This window comes from Dama dama, chromosome 20 (genome assembly GCF_033118175.1).
Source record: "Dama dama isolate Ldn47 chromosome 20, ASM3311817v1, whole genome shotgun sequence".
In the NCBI taxonomy this organism is placed as follows: domain Eukaryota; kingdom Metazoa; phylum Chordata; class Mammalia; order Artiodactyla; family Cervidae; genus Dama; species Dama dama.
Genome location: NC_083700.1, coordinates 109798467 through 109824703, shown reverse-complemented (window position 1 = coordinate 109824703; position 26237 = coordinate 109798467). Strand labels below are relative to the sequence as shown.

At 40.0% G+C, this 26237-nt stretch overlaps 1 protein-coding gene across 15 annotated transcripts in view; it reads left to right on the top strand.

The window, feature by feature from the left end:
- The window catches only part of USP40 (ubiquitin specific peptidase 40), a 79390-nt gene that overhangs the window by 47552 nt on the left and 5601 nt on the right, over positions 1–26237 (top strand). For 7 of the 15 annotated variants that reach the window (XM_061122497.1, XM_061122498.1, XM_061122499.1 and 4 more), the window contains 12 exons: positions 2798–2851; positions 3604–3692; positions 4978–5064; positions 9605–9641; positions 11426–11490; positions 14628–14702; positions 17097–17223; positions 17903–17997; positions 19302–19417; positions 23157–23222; positions 25682–25892; positions 26040–26135. In XM_061122497.1, coding sequence (XP_060978480.1) covers positions 2798–2851; positions 3604–3692; positions 4978–5064; positions 9605–9641; positions 11426–11490; positions 14628–14702; positions 17097–17223; positions 17903–17997; positions 19302–19417; positions 23157–23222; positions 25682–25892; positions 26040–26135 — 1118 coding nt within the window. Of the gene's footprint in view, positions 1–1597; positions 1758–2797; positions 2852–3603; positions 3693–4977; positions 5065–9604; positions 9642–11425; positions 11491–14627; positions 14703–15556; positions 15746–16072; positions 16700–17072; positions 17224–17902; positions 18047–19301; positions 19418–23156; positions 23223–25467; positions 25478–25681; positions 25893–26039; positions 26136–26237 lie in introns of those variants that run through there. The other 8 variants (XM_061122507.1, XM_061122509.1, XR_009689273.1 and 5 more) reach the window with 8 other exon arrangements.

The window sequence follows — 26237 nt, the reverse complement described above, 5'->3', positions numbered from 1 at the left end:
AGAAAATCTAAGCTGGAGTTACAGAGTCAGATCAGGACTAGGGGGTGGGGGAGTTGATTACAAAGTGACATGAGGGCATTTGGGGGGTGATGCAAATTTTACCTCGATTTGCTGGTGGTTACTGAGTGTTTTTATCAAACTCTTTGAACTGTGCACTTAAACTGGATGTGTTTTACTGTAAGTAAAGTATATCTCAATAAAGTTGACTAAAAATATATGACTTCTTAAGATGAATAGTTCATTGTCTTACCATGTCACAGACCTCCCTTCCACTCTTCCTCCCCTCCAAACTAGTCTTTATATAGCAAGTGATCTTCTTAAACATAGGTGCGTCAGATCATGTCACCCTCTGCTCAGAGCCCTTTGTTGTGCTCTTTGTAACGTGTTGCCTGTGGGCTCCTCGCGTACAGGAGCCTCCTTCATCTGACCAATGCCTAACTAACCTCGCCCTCCACTCATCTGTCATTCACATCACGCTTCTGTGCTCACTTCCTGGTTTTTCTGATGCACAAGGTCTCTTCCACCCCTGTGACTTCTTAGTTCTATAATCTCTTTGAACTCCATCCTCGTTACTCTTCATCTGCTAACTTCAATCTTTCCTTTGGTCTCAGCTGAAATGTTAATGTTCATCGTCCCTGACTGCACAGCCTCAGTCTGTCTGTCTTACTCTAACACCTCGTCCTTTCCTTTGTGGCATTTACTCTATAAGCCCATGTTTTGTGCAATGAATGTCCATCCCCTCCCATTAGATGAGGCTCTTTGCAGGCAGAGTCCATGACTGTTTTGCTTATTGTCAGCTTCTAGGACAGTGCCTGGCACATAGAAAACACATGACATTTGTCAAATGAAAATGAAAATGAAAAAAAACCCCAGTATTTTAAATGCATGTTTTAAATTGGAGAACTCTTTAACATAAGCTGTTTCAGTTGTCAAGGAGATTGTATTAGAATTCTGTGCTAGCTTCACATCACTGTAGTATAAGGGCTAGAACTCAGGAATCTCAAAGAGACTCTGCTCTGCTCAGATACAGTTAGACCTTCCAAGGCCCATGCCATTCCTGACCTCTCAGAGGGCTTGCTCCACTCCTTCGAATTCCCCAACTTCATATCCAACTTGGTAAGAATTCTGTTTGGAATTAAAACCTAGTGTCTTCACACAAAGTGGGAATCTTCGCATCCTCAAAAACGGCACATTTGCCCTAATCCATTTACTAACTAAGCATAAAAACCACCTAACTTTGAAGTCTAGGTAGTCTCTGTGCAGCTCTGATATGGGTGAATTTCATTGTTTATCAGTTACCCAGCAGCATGGTTCAAATGTCAGCTGCCATCAGATATTAACTGAGTCATCACATTAAGTACAGACTTTGCTATAAGCTCTTTAGTCTGCAGATCACTGTGAAGTAGCATGTACAGTCAACAAAGGTCTGTCTAGTCAAAGCTATGGTTTTTCCAGTAGTCATGAGAGCTGAGCTGAGTGCTGAAGAATTAATTGGTGCTTTTGAACTATGGTATTGGAGAAGACACTTGAGAGTCCCTTGGACTGCAAGGAGATCCAACCAGTCCATCCTAAAGGAGGTCAGTCCTGAATATTCATTGGAAGGACTGATGCTGAAGCTGAAACTCCAATACGTTGGCCACCTGATGGGAAGACCTGACTCATTGGAAAGGACCCTGATGCTGAGAAAGATTGAAGGCGGGAGGAGAAGGGGACGACGGAGGATGAGATGGCTGGATGGCATCACCGACTGAGTGGACGTGAGTCTGAGTGAACGCCGGGAGCTGGCGGTGGACAGGGAGGCCTGGCGGGCCGCGGCCCGCGGGGCGGCGGGGTCGGACGCGCTGAGCGGCTGGGCCGCGCTGTGGCCAGTGGCCAGTCCCTGCACTCCTCAGAGCGCAGGGACTGGTCCGTACACGGCTGCTGCTCACTTCACACGGGGCGGCCAGGTGTGCAGGTCGTGGCCGCCTCTTCTCCCAGTGATGAAACCCAGGTGATCCTTAAAAAAGGGGGGATAACTAAACTAGCCAACAACAGTGAAAGTGCCGGAAGGAAACAAAGGTATATGGAGCTGAGGAAGAAATAGCTGACTGGGGATACCGACGCTGTTGTCATTCAAGAGACTCGAGGTCTGCAGCCAGAGGAGCCAGTGAGCGTGAACTCACAGAAGTGAGGAAAGTGGTCTTGACGAAAAGTATGAAGATAATCCCAGAGGAACTGACGCCGGCACAGAACTTCATGTTAAAGGAGCTCTTGGAGATATTTCACAAAACTGAAAGTACTAAGTGTGAAATACTGGAAGCTGATCCAGACGTAGAAAGAGTATCACATGGAAGCAGAGAAGCTGCTCACCCTGTCCTGTGAGCTGTACAAGAAGAAAGCAGGCCCTGTTTAAACAATTCTTGATCTGTTTTTTGCAAAGGAAACATTTTAATTCTCCATGTCTAGTGTTTTAAATTACAGTGTAAATATTAGTTTTACTATTTTTTTATTTCACTGTACACATAAAGCTGACAGAGTTTTAATGTTTTGACAGAAATTTTTAAAAGTCACAGTGCAATCGTAATTTTTCTGATTAAGATTTCTCTGCACAGTTTTACCTTGCACAGATGTGCTCATGGTTCCATGCTGCTGCATAAAAGGAAGATTGCCTGTACGGGGTTTTTTGTTGCTGGGTGGTTTTTTTTTTTTGTCTCTTGTTTGTTTTTGTTTTTCAACTTCTTGCTAGTTAACACAGTAGAGTATCTTTTTGGGTTTTTTTGTTTGTTTGCTGCACTAACCAGCATCTTTTTATTTATAGCTGAGAACAGCTGTCTGAGGCCTATTGATAAAAATGGGAAACTGCTTTGTCCAGGTAAATCTTTTTGTTAGCCTTCAAAAGCTGACATATAATCATGCCATTTATCCTTCTCAACACATTTACTTTATAAACAGTGACTTCTAATACCTAATATTCTGAACGTACCTTTTATAAACTGGTTTATAAACCATACTGTCATCCAGGTGTCCTCCTTATGAAGACTTTCTGTAGAAAGTCTTACCCCAAATTTCAGTCACCTCTGTTTTCTAAAGTAAAACATCTTTCTTCCTGATTAACTGATGCTCATTTTAGTCATGGTTTTGATCTAGTTACTTCTTTCCAGGTTTATTACCAAAGTTTTTGTTTTGTTAATTCTATTGTGACACCAATTATCATTGTAACTGGAGACTTGATTCTTAGCTCTGTAATGCATCTTGTTATTAGAGTTTATTTACTCAAACTGTTCATGGTAGTTACCACAGCAGCTTTAAACTTGAAAGAAGCTAGTCCATCATTCATGAATCAATTCACAATATTACATAATCCTTGCAAACAACAGCTTTCTGGTTTTTATTGTATGAATCTAGAACATTCATAGCTGCCTCTTAGCACTGTTGTACAGATAACAAGGATAATGTGTTCTAGAGTAAGAAAATCTGAAATCAAACAACTAGAATATATATAATCTTTTTGTAGTTTTCTTCTTTAACATTCTTGATTTTCAAAGAAAGATGATTTCAGTGTATTCTTTTGCCCAAAGAGGTAGGAGTTAGTTACATTTACCGTGTTATCAAAATTCTTTATAGTGCCAGACAGATACACTCTGAAGGAAGCAGGACTGAAGATGGGGAGTTCACTGGGACTATGTCCTGGAAAAGCACCAACTTCCTCGCAGGTAAACGAAGGTTACCCAACAGACCAAAACCCAGCTTCCCATGATCAGAAGCTCTTAACTGCAAAATTCTCCTTAACTACTGTAGTAATACTGTTTTTCTTAAAATTTTTTTCTTTTCCTTAGATTATACCTTTTATCTGTAGGAATATATCCATGTAGTTAGTTCTCTGTTTAAATAAAAAATGTTATGTCAAAGTATATTCATAAGATTGTTTTCCTATGAAAATTTTGTGGTTAAGAGGGATCTTTAAACTTAAGTGGCCTCAGTTTCAACCACCATAATTCATAAATTCTAAAATTCACCCCTTTCCTCCTACGTTTTAATATCTGTGAGACTTGGATGCATCTTACAGTCAGTAGCTTCCTACAGCTATAGCTGGTGCTGTGCTTTCTCTCTTAGTGGTACATAGAATAATAAGTAACAACCAGCAGTATTTTAGATTTAATGAAATACAGTGTACTGATTTGGAGTTTAATTACTGCCTGCAATAATAGACTCACAGCAGCTTTTTTCTTATCAGTGTTCATTTTATGTATAAAGTACTATCAGACTGACCTTTGCCATAAACCTCGCCTACTCAATAAACTTTCATTACAGTCCAGAAGGCATAATAATGTCCTTACTGTTAGGGCTGTGCATCAGAGTAAGCTGAACTCATATATCAGGATCCCCCTGGCTCCTGGATCCCTGTTATGGAACTAATCCACTTGATTAGTTTCCCAGCCGCCCCCCACCCTTTAATTTGTTCTTCCCCAAACTCTAGCAAATAGTAGTATATGACAAGCTCAGGGAATGAGAAACATGACAGGTGAAGTTGCATTAGAAAGGAAAAATAAGGCTATAAGAAACTGAACAGACAGGAGATCAGGTTTACATTTTTTTCTTTGGGTTTCTGGGAGTTGAAGTATATGGGACCTCTGGACAGAAAATAAGATCACAAACTAAGGACTCAGAAAAAATACAGTTAATGCTTACAGTGTACAGTAATTGCAAATCTCCTTGAGGAATGACTGAGAAAGAGATGGAGATCATAGTAGAATAAATATCTGTGAGAGATGTTTATTAGGAGTAAAAACATTGGTGATGAAGTATCTTACTTTTCTAGGTAGTCAAGATTATTGTTTAAATTATAACTTTACTCAACATAAGACTTGTTTTTACATAATTTGAGATTTTTATTAAAGTTTTATGATCTTTGGCTTTTCTCTTTTGGAAATAAATTATATATTTATAGAATTTTAAAATTCAAATTAAATTGTGTTTATACCTCTGTTTCAATCTTAGCTGTTCCTGTTTTTCGCTTTGGGGAGTGATGTTCACCCTGGGACAGAGATGGAGATTATAGTAGAGGAAACCGTATCTGTGAGGAATGTAAGTCACTTTACTTTTGGAGCCAGGGTCTGTGGGTGTTCGGAGTGGGGAGCAGTGGTAACCTGTATTAGGGTTTTGAGATCTAAGGCTAGGGTTTACGTAATATCCTTTAAGGAATTCTATATGCTCACTAAAGGAGTACTTTGGGTGTCTTGAAAGTTGGTGAGCCAACCATGGTTTTAAAAATGATATTATTCTTTTTTCTTTTCTGAGTACTGATAATACATGTTTATTGTAGAAATTTGGGATGTATAAAAATGAATTAAAAGAAAAAAATTAGAACTCCTCATTATCTCTTATGCTATTAATATTCACATTTTGTTATATTTCCTTCTGGTGATTTTACATTATGTATACACACATAATCTGACACAAAGAGGTATGAATGTGTGTGTGTGATAAAGCAAACAGTTACGTCGGTATCACTGAGAACAGGCACTTTCAGTATTAGAAAAAAGACAGATAACATCAATGTGGTTATAAATAAAGCTTGTACTCCTGAATTTTAATTAGAAGAGTCAGAATGAACCTGATGGATTTTTTTCTTTAAAAAATTATTTTTCTCTGTCCCCTGAAACAGCTTATAGAAACAGTGAACAACCTCGTAGTAGCAGGCACCCCAGCACCCAGACTGTGGTTGCCGAATACCATTTCCAGGAAGGAACTAGGACTTCTTGGAGTAATGGCTTGTCCTGTTGCTAGGTCAGGAAAGTGTGTGAGGGACCTGGAACATCTTACCACAACAGAAGCAGTGAAGCTAGCAGAGACTCCTGAGATTAGCAAAGAGAGTCGGGAGCCAACCTGAAGATGAGCGTTAGAACCTCAGTGGGAATAGTAATGAAATCTGATTCACACATACATAAAACCCATGAGTTCATAATGATCTTTAAAAATACGCTGTTCATTGCTTACTGTAGTAAATGCCAGGGAACCATAAAGGAAAGAATCAAATATTTATCCTGTTTTTCTTTTGCAAACTTTACCTCACAATAACCAAATACATGAGAAGATTTTTTTAAAATAGACATATCCCAGCTAATAAAATGAAGAAGAAATTTTAAACTATCACTGTTTTTCAAGTCCTAATGAATTAATGGATCTAAGCCATGATCCTGAAAAACTGCTAAGAGCCCCAAAAGAGCAACATCCAGACATTTAGAGATGCAAAGCAATACCCGTGCTCTTCTTGCCAAAACAGAAAACCAGACCTAAGTCTGATCAAGGTCTGCGTACCAGTTTGTAAGAAGTTCAGGGGACAGAGGGACCTGTTAAATGCACCTCAGGCCAGCAGTCAGCACAGTTCTCAAGTGGAAAACTCTTCTTCAAGAAGTCAGTTGCAGGGTGAGGCAGCCTACAGTTAAAGGAGACTTAGGAGAAATAGCAGGCAGGCACAATGTATAGAATTCATATGGACCTTGATTCAAACCACAAGAACTTTAGTAACAGTTAACAGAAATTAGGGGAATTTGAACATTGACAGGATATTCGTTATTTAGGAATTCTGTATCATAATTATTTACCAGTTATGGTTTTTTAAAGAATCTTCATCTTTTAGAGATGAGTACTGAATATCAGTAAATGAAATGAAGTGATACCTGACATGTGCATCAAAAAAAAATCTGGGGAGCTAGACAGGGGAGATGGGTGGGGGTATGGACAAACAACACAGGCCACAGCAGGAACCGAGGCTGGAGATGGGTACTTCAGGGTTCATTTTATAACCCTCTCATAAGTTTGAAATTTTCTGTGATTAAACATATTTTTAATAAATATATATTTTTTACCCTTTGCTCTATGCTGTAAATATTTTCCCAGTTTTTCATTTGCCTGTTAACTTTAATGAGTTTTTTGTTGGGGGCGGTTAGCTTTTTTAAAAAGTTTTATTACTGACTTACTGCGAGCATGAGATTCATATCACAGGAATCAGACAGTAGAGTGTCCCTGACACCCCTCCATGCACTGCTGGCACCCCCTTCACCTCTCATCCGAATGATCTCCCTGACAGGGTTTGAACTTGTGCTAAATGATCGTAAGGAGGGATAAGGGCTAATTGTGGATTGGATGCTATCAAGAGTTGGGGGCAATTCAGTATCTTGTTTATGTTCCTAAGTTGGAAGTGTGAAGGAGGGACTGGAGATATCGTTGGTAGAAAGGCAGCAGCTCCTCAGAGGAAAAGATGGTTAGTCCTTTGTGCCTGGGGTGTGGCCTTGGGTGACTTCAGTGTTTTTTCATTTTGAAGAATGTATATGTCTGTCTTTTGTCCTGAAACCATTGTAGGTAGACTTCTTCCCCATGCCTGCCCACTTCCCTCCCCAGAGCTGAAACTGCTGTGTCAAGGCTGTCAGAGGCTGCCATGGCACTGTGTCTAGTGAGAGGTCCCAGTCATCTGCTTACTTGCTCCTTCAGCAGCGGTGACATATTTGATGACATTTGTCATTTGCCTTTAGAAGACCGCAGCTCTGTAGGTTTTCCTCCCATTTCTCAGGTCTCCCCTTCTCCGTCTGTTTCCTTTTCTCTCTGCCTTGTGAGCACCTCATGCTCAGTTCATAGCTGCCATACTCAAATATCCAGCTACTCCTTGGCTGTCTGATTGTCATCCCAAATGATAGCACACCCACAATGGAGCTCCTGACCTCTCTCAAACGCACTTTATTCACATTTTCTTTTTCCGTTACGGTGGCTCCATTTTCCACTTGCTTAGGCCAGAACCTTTGAAATCGTCTTTGATTCTTTTCTTTCTTTCTTCATTACCAGTTTTTCAAGAAATCCTTTTGGTTCTGCCATTAGAATTTATCTGGGATCTGACCACATCTCGTTCCCTCACTGCTTTCACTGCCTTCACCCCTCATCTAGATTATTCCAGCAGCTTCCTAACTGACCTCTTTGCTTCTAACCTGGCACCTCCCATGGTACATTCTTACAAAGAAATAGAGCGATCCTTTATAAAGTTAAGGTCAGTCAGTCCTCTACACACAGCCCTCCTTTGCTTTCCCGTCTCACTTGGAGTGAGAGCAGAGCCCCTGAGTGACGTTATAACTATTGCTCACTTGCTCTATCTAGCCAAGTTGGTCTCTGTGCTGTTTTTCAGACAAGTCTTTACACTGGTAGTTTCCGCTGTCTGGAACACAGTTAAGTTAAATGCTCAATTGCTCGTTCTTCTTAAATAAGAGAGGCCTTTGAGACTGCAGTTTTCTTTGAACCCAGTTTTCTTTGGCCCCGTTCACTGTTTCAATACGTTGCTCCCATCATCGTTTTCTAAACAATCTTTAATTCTTTAGTGCTTTTATCTTTAATCATACAAATAATCGTGGATTTAATCTTATTTTTCAAACTTCATGGGTGACTAAAGTCCTTAGTTACCACCCTGTTCTTGTCCTTTCCTCAGAAGTCACTTTTGTCGTTGGATGATGTAAGCCTACCCACATCATAGTGTATCCTCCCATACCTTTGCCGTGTGTACCAATGTGTAGTATATATGTACCTACTGAAATAAGAGCTTGACTTGGTTTCTTTAAAATCATAAATGGGATCCTAGAGCTTTGTTTCACTTAAAATATTTTAAAGATCTTTTAAGGCCAGTAAATATAAATCTCTTTTATCCTTTAATTGTTTTAAGACCTTTCCTAGTTTATGTAAACATTCCCCTGTTAATCCAGGGCTGTCTGGATTGTTTGCCGTTTTCCTCTAATCCAAGCAGGGCAGCAGTCATCATCCCTAGTCCTCTCCCTTCTGCTCAGTTATAGCATAAATCAAATTTTACTTACTCCTTTGCCCTAAATTTATTTAAGAATATTTTTCACCTCAAGAAGTTGGGAGTTTTTAATGACTCTTGTTTTGCTCAAATGTCTGTTCATCGTGTCTAGTTCACTGAATTGTGCTGTGAGCTCACAGCGTGCACAGTTTTCTCCTTGTGAGTTGGTGTATGATCAGTTGCTTCTTGGATAAATAAAAGCTAATCTCCTTTTATGGGAGTCAGAGTTTACTTATCTATGCATGCTAAGTCACTTCAGTCATGTCTGCCTCTTTGCAATCCTGTGAACTGTAGCATGCCAGGCTTCTCTGCCCATGGAATTTTCCAGGCAAGAATACTGGAGTGGGTTTCCACTTCCTCCTTGAGGGGATCTTCCCGGACCACGGATGGAATCCATGTCTTGTAGGTCTCCTGCATTGGCAGTTGGGTTCTTTACCTGGGGAGTCATGGTGAAAGCAACCTAATTAATCATATGTGATCAGAAATACACTGTTAGTCCTCATAAGAAGAAAATCATACTGCAGACCTGGAAGTGGATGAACTTGTAGGTTCTGGTTGTGAACGCCAGAAGCTTTTTTTTTTTTCCTGCTGACTTGGCACCTCCTTAGCTCTTAAGGAGTGCTTACCTAACCAGTTAACCATGTATGTCTTTATCTGTTTGAGAGTTGTTAAATATAATCAGATAGTTCCAGGGTCAAAAGAAAGGTGTTTCTCATACTGTAACTCAGAAACAGAACTACTAATGAACATAATTTTTTTTCTTTTTTTAATTTTTTTTTTTCTTAACAGTGTCTGAAGATAATGCTGGACAAATGTGGCCTCACAGGTGGGTTACAGACTATGATGATACCTAAGCTTGTCTCTGGAATTTCCTAGATCTTTTACTGATTTTTTTTTAACCTCCTTAATTCAGCACTTCAGTATGTTGTGTTTGATGCCAGTATTTCTATGTATAGATTAGGGAATGTAATATGAATGAAAAAAATAAACCTAGGATATCCTGAAGTGGCTACCCACATGGAGCCATGTGAGGAAGCTTGAGGAGGCATCAAGCGGTTTCAGTAGACTGAGTGCTTGCCATTCTCTGCACCAGAGTGGAAGCCTGGGGCTCCATCACCTGGCAGGGACATTTGCTTGCTCAGGCTCAGGGCACTCTTCTAGGAGCTTCTTGTGGTGTCTTATTTCATCTCCACACTAGTCCTCCCAGCAGGGATCCTCACTTGTTCCCATTTCTCAGATGCAGAGAATGGCTAAACAGCTCACCCAGAGTTATACCACAAGTAGCTAGATCGCTCTGATTTCACAACTCTTGATTTCTTTCTGCCATGCTGTGCCGTGACGTAATGGTGTTCACTCTTAATTTACTGGTATTGTTTTTTTAAACTTACTTAGATTAAGGTAAATATCGATACAACTGACTGCATTTAAAGAGACTTCCCAGTTAGTGCTAGTGGTAAAGAATCTGCCTGCTAATGCAGGTAGACTGAGAGACATAGGTTCAATCCCTGGGTTGGGAAGATGTCCTGGAGGAGAGCACTGCAACCCACTCCAGTATTTTTGCGTGGAGAATCCCATGGACAAAGGAGCCTGGCCGGCTGCAGTTCATAGGATCGCACAGAGTCGGACACCAGTGAAGCAACACGCCTGTGCTGCATTTAAAACTAGAAATAATGACAAAAGAGGGTCTACAGTGAAAGTGTTAGTTGCTCAGTCGTGTCCAACTCTTTTCGAACCCATGGACTGTAGCCCACCAGGCTCCTCTGTTCATGGAATTTTCCAGGCAAGAATTCTGGAGTGGGTTGCCATCCCCTTCTCCAGGAGACCTTCCCAACCCAGGGATTGAAGCAGGTCTCCCACATTGCAGGCAGATTCTTTACCATCTGAGCCACAAGAGGGCGATTCAAAACCTGTGGCCTGTGCAGGATAAATATGAGATCTATGTTTATGGAGCTTCTTTTGATGAGTGGGGGGAGGTGACTGTTATAAAACATTGCTAATTTTTTTGTAACCAAGATTTTCAACTTTTACTCAGCTCCCTCTCCTCAAAAGAAAAAATTCTCTTCCTGTTTTGTCAGTGTAACTGACAAACTGAAATCTCATTAACATTCGTAAATGTTCTTTTATACCCAATTCATTAAACTGCTGTACTGAACACTATTTTTTGTTAGATTTACTGCCAATTGGACAGGAACAGTTTTGTTGTACATGTTACCAGTTGCTGAGTAATGTTAGCATGTGTTTACATCCAAGACAACTTTGTGATTTTAAAAGGGATTCTATGCTTGTATGTACATGTGTTTATGCTCAAGGTGTGATATAGGCATGCATATGTACATGTAAATAATAAAGGTATAAATAGACACTGCACACTAGTGCCAAGTGTTTGTATTTGCAGGTATACAGTACTTGGTAGGATAGACAGAAGATTCACCAATTTGGGGCAGCAAGTTAATTTTTTTCATGCTCTGAAGAGATGATTTACTTTTAAAATTAGTTAATAATTATTAGATTATATTCCATTTGATATTTATCCAGAAGGGTCATTCCTGGCAAACTCGTAAACCATATTATTCTGACTTTTTTTCCATCCTGATTTTGATTCCTTCTTAGGAGACACATGGCATTTACGAAAAATGAATTGGTGCTTTGAAGCTGGGGAGCCTTTATGTGAAGAAGTAAGATTATTTCTATACATTTCATTTGTAAAGTGATTGTTTTGTGTTTTCCTAAGGATAACACCCTACTCATGTGAATAAATTCTAAAGAAAGCCTACTTTTTTTAGGATACAAGAATCCATATGTGGATCTACTTTCATTTCTTCTCACTGCAATTTTTTCAGAGTCTAAGGAAAAGTTTCAGCTAAGTGGGAACGTATCTAACATATATATATTGAGTCCTCTTTTGATAAGAGAATATGTCTCTAGTAGTAGTTCTTCATTGAGAGGCAGAGAACTACAGAAAACAAAGGACATTTGAGCCAGTGAAAAATTTGAATATATGCTCTAAATTTTGAAACCTGAATGTTTTAACCTCAGAGTTTCTTTGTAAGTTGATGATGGCAGAATTCATCTTACCAGCCAGTCACTTAGACTCTGCCAAGCTGCATCTCTAAATCCCTCCAGACACTGAGGATAAGATGTAGGAGCAAAGTTATTATAGGATGGTTGGAGTCTGATTACTCTTCTTCCTCTTGTTTTTAATTTTTATAGAAGTATAGTTGGTTTAGAGTGTTAGTTTTGGGTGTACAACACAGTGATTCAGTTAAATATATGTATATATTTTCTATTTCAGATTCTTTTTCATTTACTGGAGTGGGTTGCCATGCTCTCCTCCAGGGGATCTTCTGACCTAGAGATCGAATCCGTGTCTCTTATGTCTGCTGCATTGGCAGGCGGGTTCTTTACCACTGGCACCACCTGGGAAGCCCTCTTTTCTGTTATAGGTTATCATAAGATACTGAGCATAGTTCCCTTGAGTAGGTCCCTGTTGGTTATATATTTTATGCATAGTAATGTATATATGTTAATGTCAACCTCCTAATTTATCCCTCCTCCACTTTACCCTTTGGTAAACATAAATTTGCTTTCTTTGTATGTGAGTCTATTCTGTTTTATAAATAAGTTCATTTGTGCCATTTTTTAGGCTCTACATGTAAGCAATGTGTATTTGTCTTTTTACCTTACTTAACTTAGTATGATAATCTCTTAAGTCCATCCATGTTGCTGCAAATGGCATTATTTCATTCTTATTTTTCGGACTGAGTAATATTCTATTGTGTTTGTGTGTACCACATCTTCCTTATCTGTTCATCTGTCAGTGGACATTTAGGTGGCTTCCATGTCTTGGCTTTTGTAAATAGTGCCACTGTGGACATTGGGGTGCATGTATCTTTTCAGATTAGAATTTTCTCTGGATATATGCCCAGGAGTGGAATTGTTGGATTATATGGTAACTCTTATTTTTAGTTTTTTGAGGACCCTCCATACTGTTCTCCATAGTGACTGTACCAATTTACATTCCCACCAACAGTTTAGGAGGGTTCCCTTTTCTCCACACCCTCTCCAGCATTTATTATTTGGAGACTTTTTTGATGGCCCCTCTGATTGGTGTGAGGGGCTTCCCCATTGTAGTTTTAATTTACATTTCTCTAATAGTTAGTGATGTTGAGTATCTTTTCATGTTGGTTAATCTCCTTGTTGCTGCTCCAAGGTGCATCAGACCTCACAGTCCAAATCTGTGGCCTCAGATGGTTGTGCTCAGTACCCCTTTCCCCAGTCTTTTATGTGCCTGCTTTCTGTTCAGTGAGACTCTGACATTAAACATCAGCAGAGGCTGATTTAAAGCAGGGCCTTCCAGGGAAAGGTCTTTGCTGTGTAACAGCCAATAGAGAGGCCCCTGTGAGTCCTGGCCAGGAATTTGACAGCCTAGAGTAAGAAGTAGACCTCAAAGTATTGTCAGGACATAAAGTTTGGACGTCAGAAGAGTTTATCTAGTCAAATGTTTGCCTCATTTTCTTCTCTTACTAATTCTCAAACCAGTATCAAACAGTTCCTCTAAAAGCAAACTCATCACCCTCAGAACTGGCTCCACTTCACAGATTTGCTGTTAGTCTTTCTGATCCTAACCTTTTCCAGCCCCACATGTGGCTTACCCTCCTTACCTGACGTGGGTCATACTTGATCCTGGCCTTCAGAGAACTGTCAGTCTTTCCACTCCTTCTCAACCAATTCCATTGCTGGCCTCCTGGTTCAAACCCTGGTTTTTGGTCTTTTGTTTCATTTTGGGGTTTTTTTGCCTCTTGCCTACAGCTGGCGTCCCTAAGCGCAGGTGTTCCCACTTCATATCAGTATGTCACAGGTCTTACAGCTTAGGGTGATCTTTAAAAATCCTCTTCACAGAAATCTTGAGTGGCTTTTTAAAAGCAACTGAAAACTTTTTTTCTGTTCCACACCCCTTTGACCTGTGGCCCCTTTCCCACCCAGTTTTCTTTCCTGTTACTCTCCAACAGATACTTCCCACTCTAATTAATCTAGTCTCTTAGCTCTTCCCCTTGATATAAATCATATATACAAATCATACCGACCCTTGACTTAACCTTGACTTCGCCATGTCCTTGTTTTGTGATAATTGTATTCGTTTGCTTTTTGGCTGTGCTGGGTCTTTGTTGCCGTGCAGGCTTTCGCTTGTTGCATTAAGGGGAGGCTCTTCTTTGTTTTGGTGCCCGGCTTCTCTTTGCAGTGGCCTCTTTGGTTGGAGCACGGACTCTAGGGTGCATGGGCTCAGTAGTTGCAGCCCCAGGGCTCTGAGCACGGGCTCAATAGCTGTGGTTCACAGGCTTAGTTGCTTTGTGGCATGTGGGATCTTCCTGGATCAGGGATCAAACCTGTGTCTCCTGCATTAGCAGATGGATTCTTTACCACTGAACCACCAAGGAAGCCCTACCGTGTTCTTCTTTCCTTGAGAAATTCCTTCTTGTTTCCTCTGACTTTTCCAAATCCAGCCCATCTTTTAAGCTTAACTAAAATTTTATCTTCTGTAAATTAGTCTGCCATTTTTCATCTCATCCATCTTCCTTCCTTTAATCTTTTAAAGTCCTTAATTATACAGTTTTAATACATAATGACGTAGTATTTTATAGTCTTAGTTTATTTCCATGTCTTCAATATCTGCTTCATTATTCATCTACTTATTTCTTGAAAGGGTAATAGAGAGCATCACTGTTTGGCTTTTTTTTTTAAAGATTGAATGGTCTCTTTATTCCTTCCAGAAGTCGTAAGTGACAAAAAAAACTTTCAATTTCTGTGTTTCTAGGATGCAAAGCTGAAAGAGCTTATGATCTGTTCTGGAGATACTTTGCTTTTAATTGAAGGAAAACTTCCTCCTCTGGTAAGACTTTGCTCCCAAGTAGACATTTTGTAAATAGCAGTTTCTGTGTTGTGATTGCAAAGATGATATGTTCTCATCATGTGAAAATGGGAAATAACAATCATAACCAGTATAGAGTACTTACCCCAAATTCTACCAGTCAGACAGCTACCATACTTTACATCTTTATATATTTCCTTCCATCAATTGTATGTACAGTTTTATTTCCTATTTTTTATATTTAGTTTTTTAACCTGTCCATAAAATCTAAAAACAGTCATTATATCCAGTGTATTACTTAGCACAATTTAATCCGTCTATATCCCTGTTGTTTGGAATTCAGTTTGTTTTAAACTTTTTCTTATAAATAGTAGTAAATATAAATCCTTCTTAAGACAGTTCTAAAGATGGAATTAACAAGCCAAATCGTTTTCCCAAAGAGTTGAGCAATGTTTGCAGTCCTAGTGTGGGTCTGTGAGGGGGCTTGTGCCACACCTCTGCCGTAGACACTGCATGTTACCACTCAGAAAAGCCATTATTTAGTAGTTGTTGTTTTTATTAATGTGGACACATGTAAAGAGGAAAATAAGAAAATTACCCCAAATTCTAGCACTCAGATAATCATTTTCTTATGATTAAGAAAATTCAGACAACATAGAAGGCTATAGAATGATTAACAGAAGTTTCTCATATCTTTCTTTCCAGAAAGAGCCCAATTATTTTTCCTTTTTTATACTTCCAAGAAAAAAATTACACCTGTTTGTATGTTGAATGTGAATATGTGCATAGCCTTTTCAAAGTTTCCATAAAGGGGATCATACTCTATGCACTGTTTTATTCCTTGTGTTTTTTGTTTTTGTTCATTTAGTATGTCTTAAGGATCTCTTCACATCAGCACAGAGAAACCTACCTTCTTTTTTTTCATGACTTCAAAGAATTCGGTTGTATTTTATACTGTGCTCTTTAATTTTTGAATATAAAGGATATAAAAAGCTGGGCCAGGAAAAGGAGGTCGCCCATCCGCTTCGTGTCTGTCCTCCCTTCACAGGCAGCCAGCTTCCCCTGTATCCTTCCAGAAGCGCGTGCTTCAGTACACACGTGTGTGTATATGGAGCATGCATGTACACATTCATGTGTATATACGTATTTTTATTTACAGAAAAGATTATAAGCTTGACACTGTACTCTGCACCTAGCTTTCTTCATTAATGGCTTACCCCATATATATGCTGTGTCCATACACAAAAAACTGTCTCATTCTGTTTGATATGTATGGAGGTTCCCATGATTTATTTAACCAGTACATTTAGGTTGTTTCCAGTCTTTTGTTGATACAAATAACACTGCCAAAAATACTCTCTGTTTGCCATTTTGCACATATGTATCCATAGGATAAACTCCTGGAACTGAAATTTCTTTGTCAAAAGTTATGGCCTGCCGTAATGTACCAGTCTTCTAAAAAGGGACCTTGAGGTTGGTTCATGGTTTTTGCTGCCATAAACAATTTGCAGTGAATATCTCAATATGCATGGGCCAGTATATCAGAAGATAAAATCCCAACCATAGAATGGCTGGGTCAGAGGGCTTGGGCGTTTTAAATTTTGACAGCACCAAATTACTCTCCAGAAACTTGGCAGCAGTTTATACTCCTGGCACCAATTTATAAGAGTTTAGGTTTGAATTGAATGAAAAAATGGAGTTTTTGCTCTGATTTATTTATTTATTGCCTGGAAGTTGAGTATTTGTTAATTTTCACCAATTTGATAAGCAGAAAAATATTCTTATTTTAGCATGTATTTCTTGAAAAATATGTATTTAAAAATACATGTTTTTTTCCCACATTCTCATCTTCTATTGTTGGAAATTGACCACTGTAGCATAGTTAATCTATTCAAGTTCTTTACTAACTCAAAAAAGGGTTGGGAAAGAACCAGTTAGGTTAGTAAAACCAAAATTACAGAATGTGTCTTAGGAGATGAGTTTATTTCATGTAGTTGTTATATAGGAATGCACCTTAGATCAATAGATTGTTGCTTCTCTGTAGAAAGTTCCTTTAGAAAATTTTATAAATTAAAAACTCCATGTAACTGGTGCATTGTGCTACGGTGCTCTTCCAATGCCTGAAAATATTTTTATAGTTTGTTCTGTCAAATGTTTTGTTAGTTTGTTTATACTTTTCGCTTACCGTAGCTCCTAATCTATAGAACATTAGTACCATTCATCCTAAATACTGATTTTTGTGATTTTAAACTTTTGATTGTAAAAGCGGTAAATGATAATGTATGGCAGTTAATACATACATCTTAAGGAAAAATACTAAATTCAGGAACACTTTCTATATCAAGATGTTTCTCTGTGGAAGTGGAAGTTGACTTAATCTGTGTGCATCAGCAGTTCGAAATCTCCATTCCTCAGGGTTTCCTGACGGTGCCCATTTGGTGGTACCAGCCTCGGGGGCCACTGCATCACTGGAAGGATCACCAGGACCAGACGAATTGTACCCTTTCTCAAGGCGGCATCTGGAAAGCCAGTTCCACTCCAGGTGAGAACGCAACAGAATTACAGCAGCCAATGTGTCGTAAAGAAAAGTAAAATGACTGCTTCTGCTGAGAGGCAACAGAAATGTGTGTTTTTTAAAATGTACTTAAATTACAACAAAATCTGTGTGTTCCATAATTCATAGCATCATAATAATACCATCCTATTTTTTTATACAGTGATTTGTATGTAACCACTATAAAATACCATCCTGTTTTGGGTTTTGGTTTTTTTTTTTTTTTTTGGCTTTACATTCATTTGCCATCTGTTATTTTTATTATCTTTATTATTATGGCAATGTATTCAATTTTTTCAAGGAATTATTATATGTTATCTCCCAAGCTCCCCATGGCAATAGGAACAGCAGCCCCCTTCACTGTAACGGAACGGGACATTGAAGCTCCCGATGCTTTCAGTGACAGCTCAAGTGTGAAATTCCTCAGACCCATCCTGGCAGAAGAGGCGGTCTTGTGCCCACACTGCGCCCCCTGGCGGCCCGTCTGCCAGACCCCGCTTCCTCCCCATGAGGTCCTGAGAGGCTGACTCAAAGCCCGTGGATTCCGAGTTGCTTGGATAGAATTGTACTAAGCCTGTGTGCAGTATCCCAGCACAGCCTGTATTTCAGAAATATGAGCTAAGTGCATCTAAAGCTCTTGTCAGAAGTCTCACTCTGTCCTTTGCAGGTGCTCCCAGTGACGCACACGCGGAAGTTTCCCTCTGGTACTTGGGAGACCTTGAAATCTCAGAAGATGCCACCTTGGGGGAGCTGAAGTCTCAGGTCAGCCTTCCTCCTGCAGCGAACCCTAGTGGTGATCTGGCTGCTTCCAGTGAGATATTAATATATTCTTCTATTTCCTTTTCCCTCAATTACAGTCTGTTCTGATATGGCATGTGTTATATGCCATGTTCAGTGGTGAGTACCTCACAGGCCACACACGCGTCCTGCTCAGGGGGCTCCCAGGCTCCTTCAGTCCCCCTGTGGCTTCCTTTCTTCCCACTCGGACAGGCATGCTGTGCTTTCATTTCACTGTCTCCTCGGTGACTTGCAGCTTATGTTCATTTTGATTTTTTTAGGGAAACATTTGTTGGAACATTTGTAAAGCATTCACTTTACTCCTTTATTTACATTGTTTTTGCACCATTGTGATTCATGTGTTAAATGTGGTTAGCAAAAGCTGTGTTGTCAGTTGCCCAGGAGGTCTGAATCTCAGCTTTATGTTAGAATGTTAAACTAGATATTATATTGTTTTCTTGAACATTAGTATTCACAGACAGAGTGCTCTGTCCAAATGGATAAGACTCAGTTGAATACAACACAAAATGCCTCAGAAGCATCTTAACTCTAAATGGACTAAAATGAACATCCTTCTTCCTCTTAAAGGAAAAAGTGTAGGGGCATGTAAGTTGAGTATCAGTCATTGAGTGACTTCTCCTGTGTATCCTCACTGTCTGAAATACCTTCCTCAAAAAAAGCAAATGATCTTATTCTCTTAAGAACAAGAAGGAAGTGACTTTTTTCTTCTTATATTGGATTAAAAGATACAAAGTTACTGTTTCTAGATTAAAAAATGGATGAATATTGGCCATGTCATATAATACAACCTAAGTATATGAATAGTTATCCACCCTACAGAATTAGTACAGTGGTTTGGGCCTAGCAGTTGGATCCAGAGATTCTGAAATATTTCAAATAGAAAGTCATTTCCTTGGCAGAACAAACACTGTTGAATAATAGTAGCACAGATGGAAATTGAAGACAAGTCTGCTTTTATCAGAGTGGCCTGTGCTCTTGAGTTAACAGTCACATAGAAATTAAAGTTTCATTTTCTAAAACATAATCATTAAAAAGGAGCTTTTGGCTCAGAAATAGAAAAGTCACTTAACTCTCAAGGTGATTTCAGCATAGAGGAATACAAAAGTGACTCAGGATTAATTTCATTTAGGAGAGATTCCTGTGGGTTTTTGGTAGCTATTATCATTGAGATGCTGTCTCCCCTCAGATGTCATTATGTAGCGCTTCACTTTTTCCCGGAAGCAGGCTGTTTTTAAGAATGCCTTTTCAGTTGTCTGTTTCTTTTCTAGGCCATGACCTTGCCCTCCTTGGAGTTTTCCATCCCATCCCCAGCTTTCCTCCGAGCCTGGACGGTGGAAAGTAAGCGCCCAGGCCGGCTCTTACGAGCCCACCAGCAGCAGCTCAAGTAGGTTTCTTGGTGAACACTCCCCAGCAGCCCGTTCAGGTCACTCACGTTGTCAGGTGGACGGTGCTTGTTATCACAAACTCTGAGACAACTTCCATTTTTCATATTAAGTAAAAGTGTAACTTTGCCTGTTTTTACTTTGGTCCAGAGACAACAAAATGTTGACTGTTTTTTCTCCCAGCTTTATTGAGATACAGTTGATATATAACATTGTATAAAGCTTCCCTGTTGGTGCAGATGGTAAAGAATCTGCCTACAATGCAGGAGACCCGCGTCCGATCCCTGGGTTAGGAAGATCCCATGGAGAAGGGAATGGCAACCCACTCCAGTATTCTTGCCTGAAGAATTCCATGGGTAGGGAACCTGGCGGGCAACAGTCTGTGGAGTTGCAAAGAATCGGACATGACTGAGCAGCTTTAACTCACTGATCCTGTATAAGTGTGTTGATTTGACGGACACATATTGCAGGATGGTTTTACCACCATGGTGTTAGCTCACACCTCCATCACATCACATAATCGCCATTTTGTGTGTGTGGGAACATTTAAGATCTACTGTCTCCTCAGCAACTTTCAAGTATATAATGCAGTGTTGTAAGTACGTCCCGGGGATGTCAGGTACAGCATGCTGATTATAGTTTATAACTGAAAGTCTGTACCATTTGACCAGCATCTTCCCTTTTCCCTTCCCCGCCCCTGGAAACCACTGTTCCAGTCCCTGTTTCTATTAGTTCAGCGTTCTTAGAGTCCACATGTAAGTGACGTCATATAGCAGTGACCCTGTCTCACTTAGCATAGTGCCCTCAGGATCCACCTGTGTTATCTCAGGCCACCGGTGTCCTTTCTTGGGGCTGCATGGTACTCCTTTGTGTGTGTGAGTGTATGCACACACCTGTAAACCACACCTTTATCCATTCTTTCAGTAAAGACACTAGGTTTTTCCATATCTTGCCTACTGCGCATAACGCTGCAGTGAACCTGGGAATGCAGATAATCTCTTCAGAATCCTGTTTTCGTTTCCTTTGGTGAGGTACCCAGCAGTGGGATTGCTGGATCGTGTGATAGTTCTTTTTTTAATTTTTGAGGCATCCCCATACTGTTTTTCCATAGTGGCTGAACCAATTTACATTCCCACCAGCACTGAACAAGGGTTCCCTTTCCTCCACATCCTCACTGATACTTATTCTCTCTTGTCTTTTCAATGATAAGTGTTCTGACAGGTGTGAGATGGCATGTCATTGTGCATTTGGTTTGTGTTTCCCTTATGATTAGTGATGTAGAGTACCTTTTTATGTACTTGTTGGCTCTTAGTATGTCTGTCTTCAAAAAATTTCTGTTCACATCCTCTGCCATTTTTTAGTCAGATTATTTGCTTTTTGCTATTGAGTTGTATGAGTTCTCAATATTTTTTTATTTTTTTTCAATATAATTTTAATACTAACCCCTTAGCTTTGCAAATACTTCCTCCTACTTCATAGATTGCTTTTTAATTTTGTTGATGGTTTCCTTTGCTGTGAAAAAGCTTTTTAGTTTAATGTAGTCCCACTTGTTTATTTTTGCTTTTATTGCCTTCACTTTTAGTGTCAAATCCAAAAAAAAAAAAAAACCATGCCAAAGCTGATATCAAGGAGCTTTACCCCATGGTTTTCTTTTAGAAATTTTACAATTTCAGGTCTTACATTCAAATCTTTTAATCAATTTTAAGTTTGTTTTTGCATATGGTGTAAGATAAGGTTCTAGCGTCATTCTTTTGTATGAGACTGTCCAGTTCCCCCCGACAGCACCATTTACTGAAGAGACTCTTCCCCATTGTGGGTTCTTAGCTTCCATGTTATAAACTAATTGACCAGATATGCATGTGTCCATTTCTGGGCTCTCTCTTGTGTTCCACTGATATGTGTGTGTTGTTTATGCCAGTACTCCACTGTTTTGATAACTATAGGTTTATAGTATAGTTTGAAATCATGGGGCATGCTGCGTTCAGCTTTGTTCTTCTTTCTTAGGAAAAGATTGCTTTGGCTGTTTGAGGTCTTTGTGGGTTTATAAAAATTTTAGAACTGTTTCTATTTTTAATTGCAAAATGCTGTTGAAATTCTGACAGGGATTGCATTGAACTTATAGATTTCGGCGGGGCGGGGGGGGGTCGTAGTGCGGACATTTGAACAATATTCTCCCAATCCGTGACCGTGGAATCACTCCATTTATTTGTGTCTTCAGTTTCTTTCATCAGTGTCTTGGTAGTTTTCAGTATACAGGTCTTTCACCTCCTTGGTTAAATTTATTCCTAAGTATTTTATGTTTGTTTTTTTTTTTGATGCTGTTGGAATTGGGATTGTTTACTTAATTTCTGTTTCTGATAATTTATTGTCATTATATAAAATGCAACTGATTTTTGTATATTGATTTTGTGTCCTGTGACCTTACTGAATTCATTTATTAGCGGTTTTTTAAAATCTATTGATTTATTTATTTTTGTTGCTTTTTGCACAGGCTTTCTGTAGTTGCGGCTAGTGGGTGCTGCTCCTCTTCCTTGCAGTGCAAGGGCTCCTCAGTGGGGTCACTTCTGTGGACCACAGGTTCTAGAGCATGGACTCAGCAGTTGTGGCCCACAGGCTTAGTTGCTCCGAGGTGTGTGGAATCTTCCCAGACCAAGAGTCAAACCTGTGTCCCCTGCATTGGCAGGCAGGTTCTTATCCACTAGGCCACCAGGGAAGTCCCCATTTAATTGTTTTAAGAAGTTTTCTTTTTTTTTTGGTGGCGTCTTTAGAGGTTTCTGTAAACATCATCATGTCATCCACAAACGGAGACAGTTTTCTTTCTTCCTTTCCAATCTGGATTCCTTTTCTTTTCTAATTGCCCTGACTAGCACTTCTGCTACTGTGCTGGATATAAGTGGTATGAGCGCATCCTTCTGCTGTTCCTGATCTCAGAGGAAAAGCTTTCAGCTTTTCACTGCTGAGTATGATACTAGGTATGGGCTTGTCAAATAAGACCTTCATGGTGTTGAATACCCAGTTTGCTGTGAATTTTTAATGTGAAAGAATGTTGAATTTTGTCAAATGCTTTCTCTCCATCTGTTGAGATGATCATGTCCTTCATTCTGTTAACGTGGTTGTGTCACATCAACTGATTTGTGAATGTTGAGCCGTCTTTGCATCCCTTGCATAAATCCCAAATGATCATAGTGTATGATCCTTTTAATGTATTGTTGAATTTGATTTGCTAGTATTTCTTTGCGATTTTTTGCAGCTGTGTTCATCAGGGACATTGGCCTTTAATATTCTTTTCTTGTAATGTTATTGTCTGATTTTGATATCAAGGTAATTCTGGCCTCATAGAATGAGTTTGGAAGTGTTCCCTCCTGTTTTTTTTGTTTTTTTGGAAGAGTTTGGGAAGGATTGGTATTAAATCTTTTATCATCAGTAAAACCATCTGGTCCTCAACTCTTTTTTGTTAGGAGGTTTTTAATTGCTGATTCAGTCTCCTTACTGATAATTGATCTGTTCAGATTTTCTGTTTCTTCATGATTCAGTCTTGGTAGGTTGTATATTTCTAGGAATTTACCATTTCTTCTGGGTTGTACAATTTGTTGGTGTATAATTTTCCTGGTAGTCTCTTAAATTTTCAGTGTTCTTATATGGTATACTGTTTCACTTAAGAATACTTGAAATTGGTTTTTAAAAAAAACTGTAAAAAAATTAATATGTCATTCAGTATTGTTTTGTTTCATTTGTTATCAGGGAATATAAATTGGGAAAGAGAACTGAGATCTGCTTAGAGCCCCTTCAGAAAGAAGAAAACTTGGGGTAAGACATCCTTCTACACATACAAAATTACAGACATGTCTGATCACAACAAGGCTTCCCTGGGGGCTCAGTGGTAAAGAATCCTCCTGCCAATGCAGGAGACATGGGTTCAATCCCTCCATTGGGCAGATCCCCTGGAGAAGGAAATGGCAACCCACTCCAGTATTCTGGCCTGAAGAATCCCATGGACACGGGAGCCTGGTGGGCTCCAGTCCATGGGGTCGTAAGAGAGTCGGACATGACTTAGCAACTAAACAACAGCAACTGATCCCAATGGATAGTTTCTTTACTGTTAGGTTGTTAAAATTTTAGGTGTTTTTTTTCACTGCTTCTAATGAGTCTGGCAACTTAAAACAGATTATGTTCTAGAAATGTGTTTGTATATCTGGTATCTAGATCTTAGAATTCATTTTTCCGTAAAAACATTTATTTCTCAGTCAGTCCCAGTGCATACTGAACCCATAATGACCTTGAATGTAAGCAAGATGCTCACTCCCAGTTTTTATCAGTGCCTGGAGACAGTCTGTGGTCAGACTGATAGTAGCACCTGCCACGCTGCCCCTCGTCCTGATTTTTTTCATCCTGATACCCCCTGATGTGTACTTACTGAATTATCCATCGTCATCTGTCTCTCCTATTGGAATGTTCACTTTGGGAGAGCAAGCACTCTGTTTCTTGGTCATTGCTGCGTCCCCAGTACCTAGGACGATGCCTTTGTCACAGTCAGTTTGTTTATTGAATAAAGAAGCACCCCAGAGTTATCCGTGATCAAACGTAACTATTCCTTTTTTCATTATAGGACTTTCTTGTCCAAGGCATTTTTGTCAGTAACACTAGATACTAAGTTCTGCCTGACATGATTCTCATTGCCCATCCATATAACAGGTCTGCTCTTTCAACCATATCTGACCTTCACTTAATCCCACTGTTTTTATAAAAAGACATTCTTAGTGCAAACTATATTACTAGTTCCCTGGAGGAGAATTTCTGGATCAGATAGTATGGACATTTTAAACCTCTTAAATCTTAAATCATTTCCAGGTAAGGTATATCAATTTATGTTCCCACAAGCAGGGTTTCTAAGTATTTATTTCACCTCACTGTCAAACCATCATTGAGTGTTGTCATTGTTTACATGTTTGCTAAATTGATAAATGAAAAATGGTTATCTTGTTTCATTTGCCTCAGTGCTTTGATTGCTAGTAAGATTGGGGCATTTGTTCAAAGGTTTATAGGCCATTTATATTTTGTGGGTATGTGAATTGTTTCTTATATATTGCCTGTTTTTAATGATGTCTTAGTAAAAAGTCTAATTTGTGTGAGCTCTTTCTGTAATACAGAATATTATATTGTGTAATTTGACCCCCTGTCGTTATCATTTGTTGTGAGCAGTGTCCTTTTGAAGACCACATTGTGTACTTACTTAGATCCCCTTCCCCATTAGCACTTCTGTCCTGGACTGACCTCCAGAGCACTCTTGCCCTCCCTCAGTGGGGCCCCTGGCTCTCTGGGGTCTTCAGCAGCCTCTGTCTCCTCCTCGGCACCTCCTGTGTCTGCACTGACCACCCTTTGTAAGCTCTGGGCCTCAACTCTGCTCAGTGACCCCAAAACACCTACACCCTCTGACAGACCCCTTCCTGACCACAGTCCCCCGCATTCAGTCCCATCTCCTTTCACCAGGCCTTCACTCTCCCTGTTGTCCATCTCCTACAACTGCATTTCCCTTTCTTTCAGTAAAACACCAATATAATAGAAATACAGCATTAAAACTGTTCATTGTCTCACCATCATTAAAGTTTTCATTTCTCCTCTCTATCTTCCAGTTCTTATCTGTAGTTTTTATTTCATGTCCTACTGTTTTACATTTTTAAACACACTCCACACATCTGAATTTCCTTCTGACCTGTTTGAATGTTTCTCTTCTTTCTCTTCCTCCAAGGATCTCGTATCTGTGCTTTTCTGCAGAGGTTTCCTTTGCTCGTACAACTACACCACCTCTCTCTTCCCAGCTCCAGGCCCTCAATTTCTTCTCCCTGCCTAAGTTCTCTGCCAGCTTCACCCCGGCTTGCTCCGACGCCAGCATTTCCTAGGGAGCCGCCGTGGTGGGGAACCTGGTCGTATTGAGCCCTTCCCTCTCACCACTCGGGTGTCGCCTTGCCGGCCCTTTCTGTTGTCTCCAGACCTGTTTCCTCTGTGCTCCCCGGAGGAACTTCTCCAACCCTGCCTTCAGCCCCACCTGCTGCCTCCCCTGGGACTGTGCCATGGACTCAGAATGGGCGCTCACCTCCATTATGGGTCAGGAGTGAAGGAAATCAAAGTCAAAAGTTTCCCACAGGCGTTCAGGGTTCGGTCAGGGAACATCCCTTAGGAAAAGCAGCAGAGTCAGAGGAGTGGCTTTGCCCTTCACGCACCTCTCTCCTCTGGTGGTAAATCTGACATGCGACTGTTTTCTGGCACAGCCCCTGGGACGTGCTGCTGCGGACACAGATGCGCCTCCCTGGCGAGAGAGCCTACGGCCCGCCCGTGGACGTGCTGTGGGACACGGCCCGCGGCTGGACAGCCGGCTCCCTGCGGCAGCGAGTGGCCGATGTGTACTCACTTCCCGTGGAGAAAATTGAAATTGCCAAATACTTCCCTGAGAAGTTTGCGTGGCTTCCAGTATCTAGTTGGGTAAAGTTGTGGGGCTTTCTCAAGAAAATTGGGCCTTCCTGGCATAGCAAATAGATTAACTACCATTTTTCACAGACTGATAGGGTATTTACCAAGAATTTGAGATTGAGTTTTTGTTTTAATTCAAGATGTTTAATTTTTCTGTAGAACCAGCAAACTACCAAGAGGAAAAAGAAGAAAAAGCAAGATAATTTGCAGGGTGCACCTTATTACTTGAAAGATGGAGATACTATTGGTGTTAAGGTAAGCCTTTCACAGTAAACTTACCACTCTGACAGAACACCAGAATCAAATGATTGTGTAGTGAAGTGTTATCAACTTCTCCCCGCCACGGCAAAACTCCCT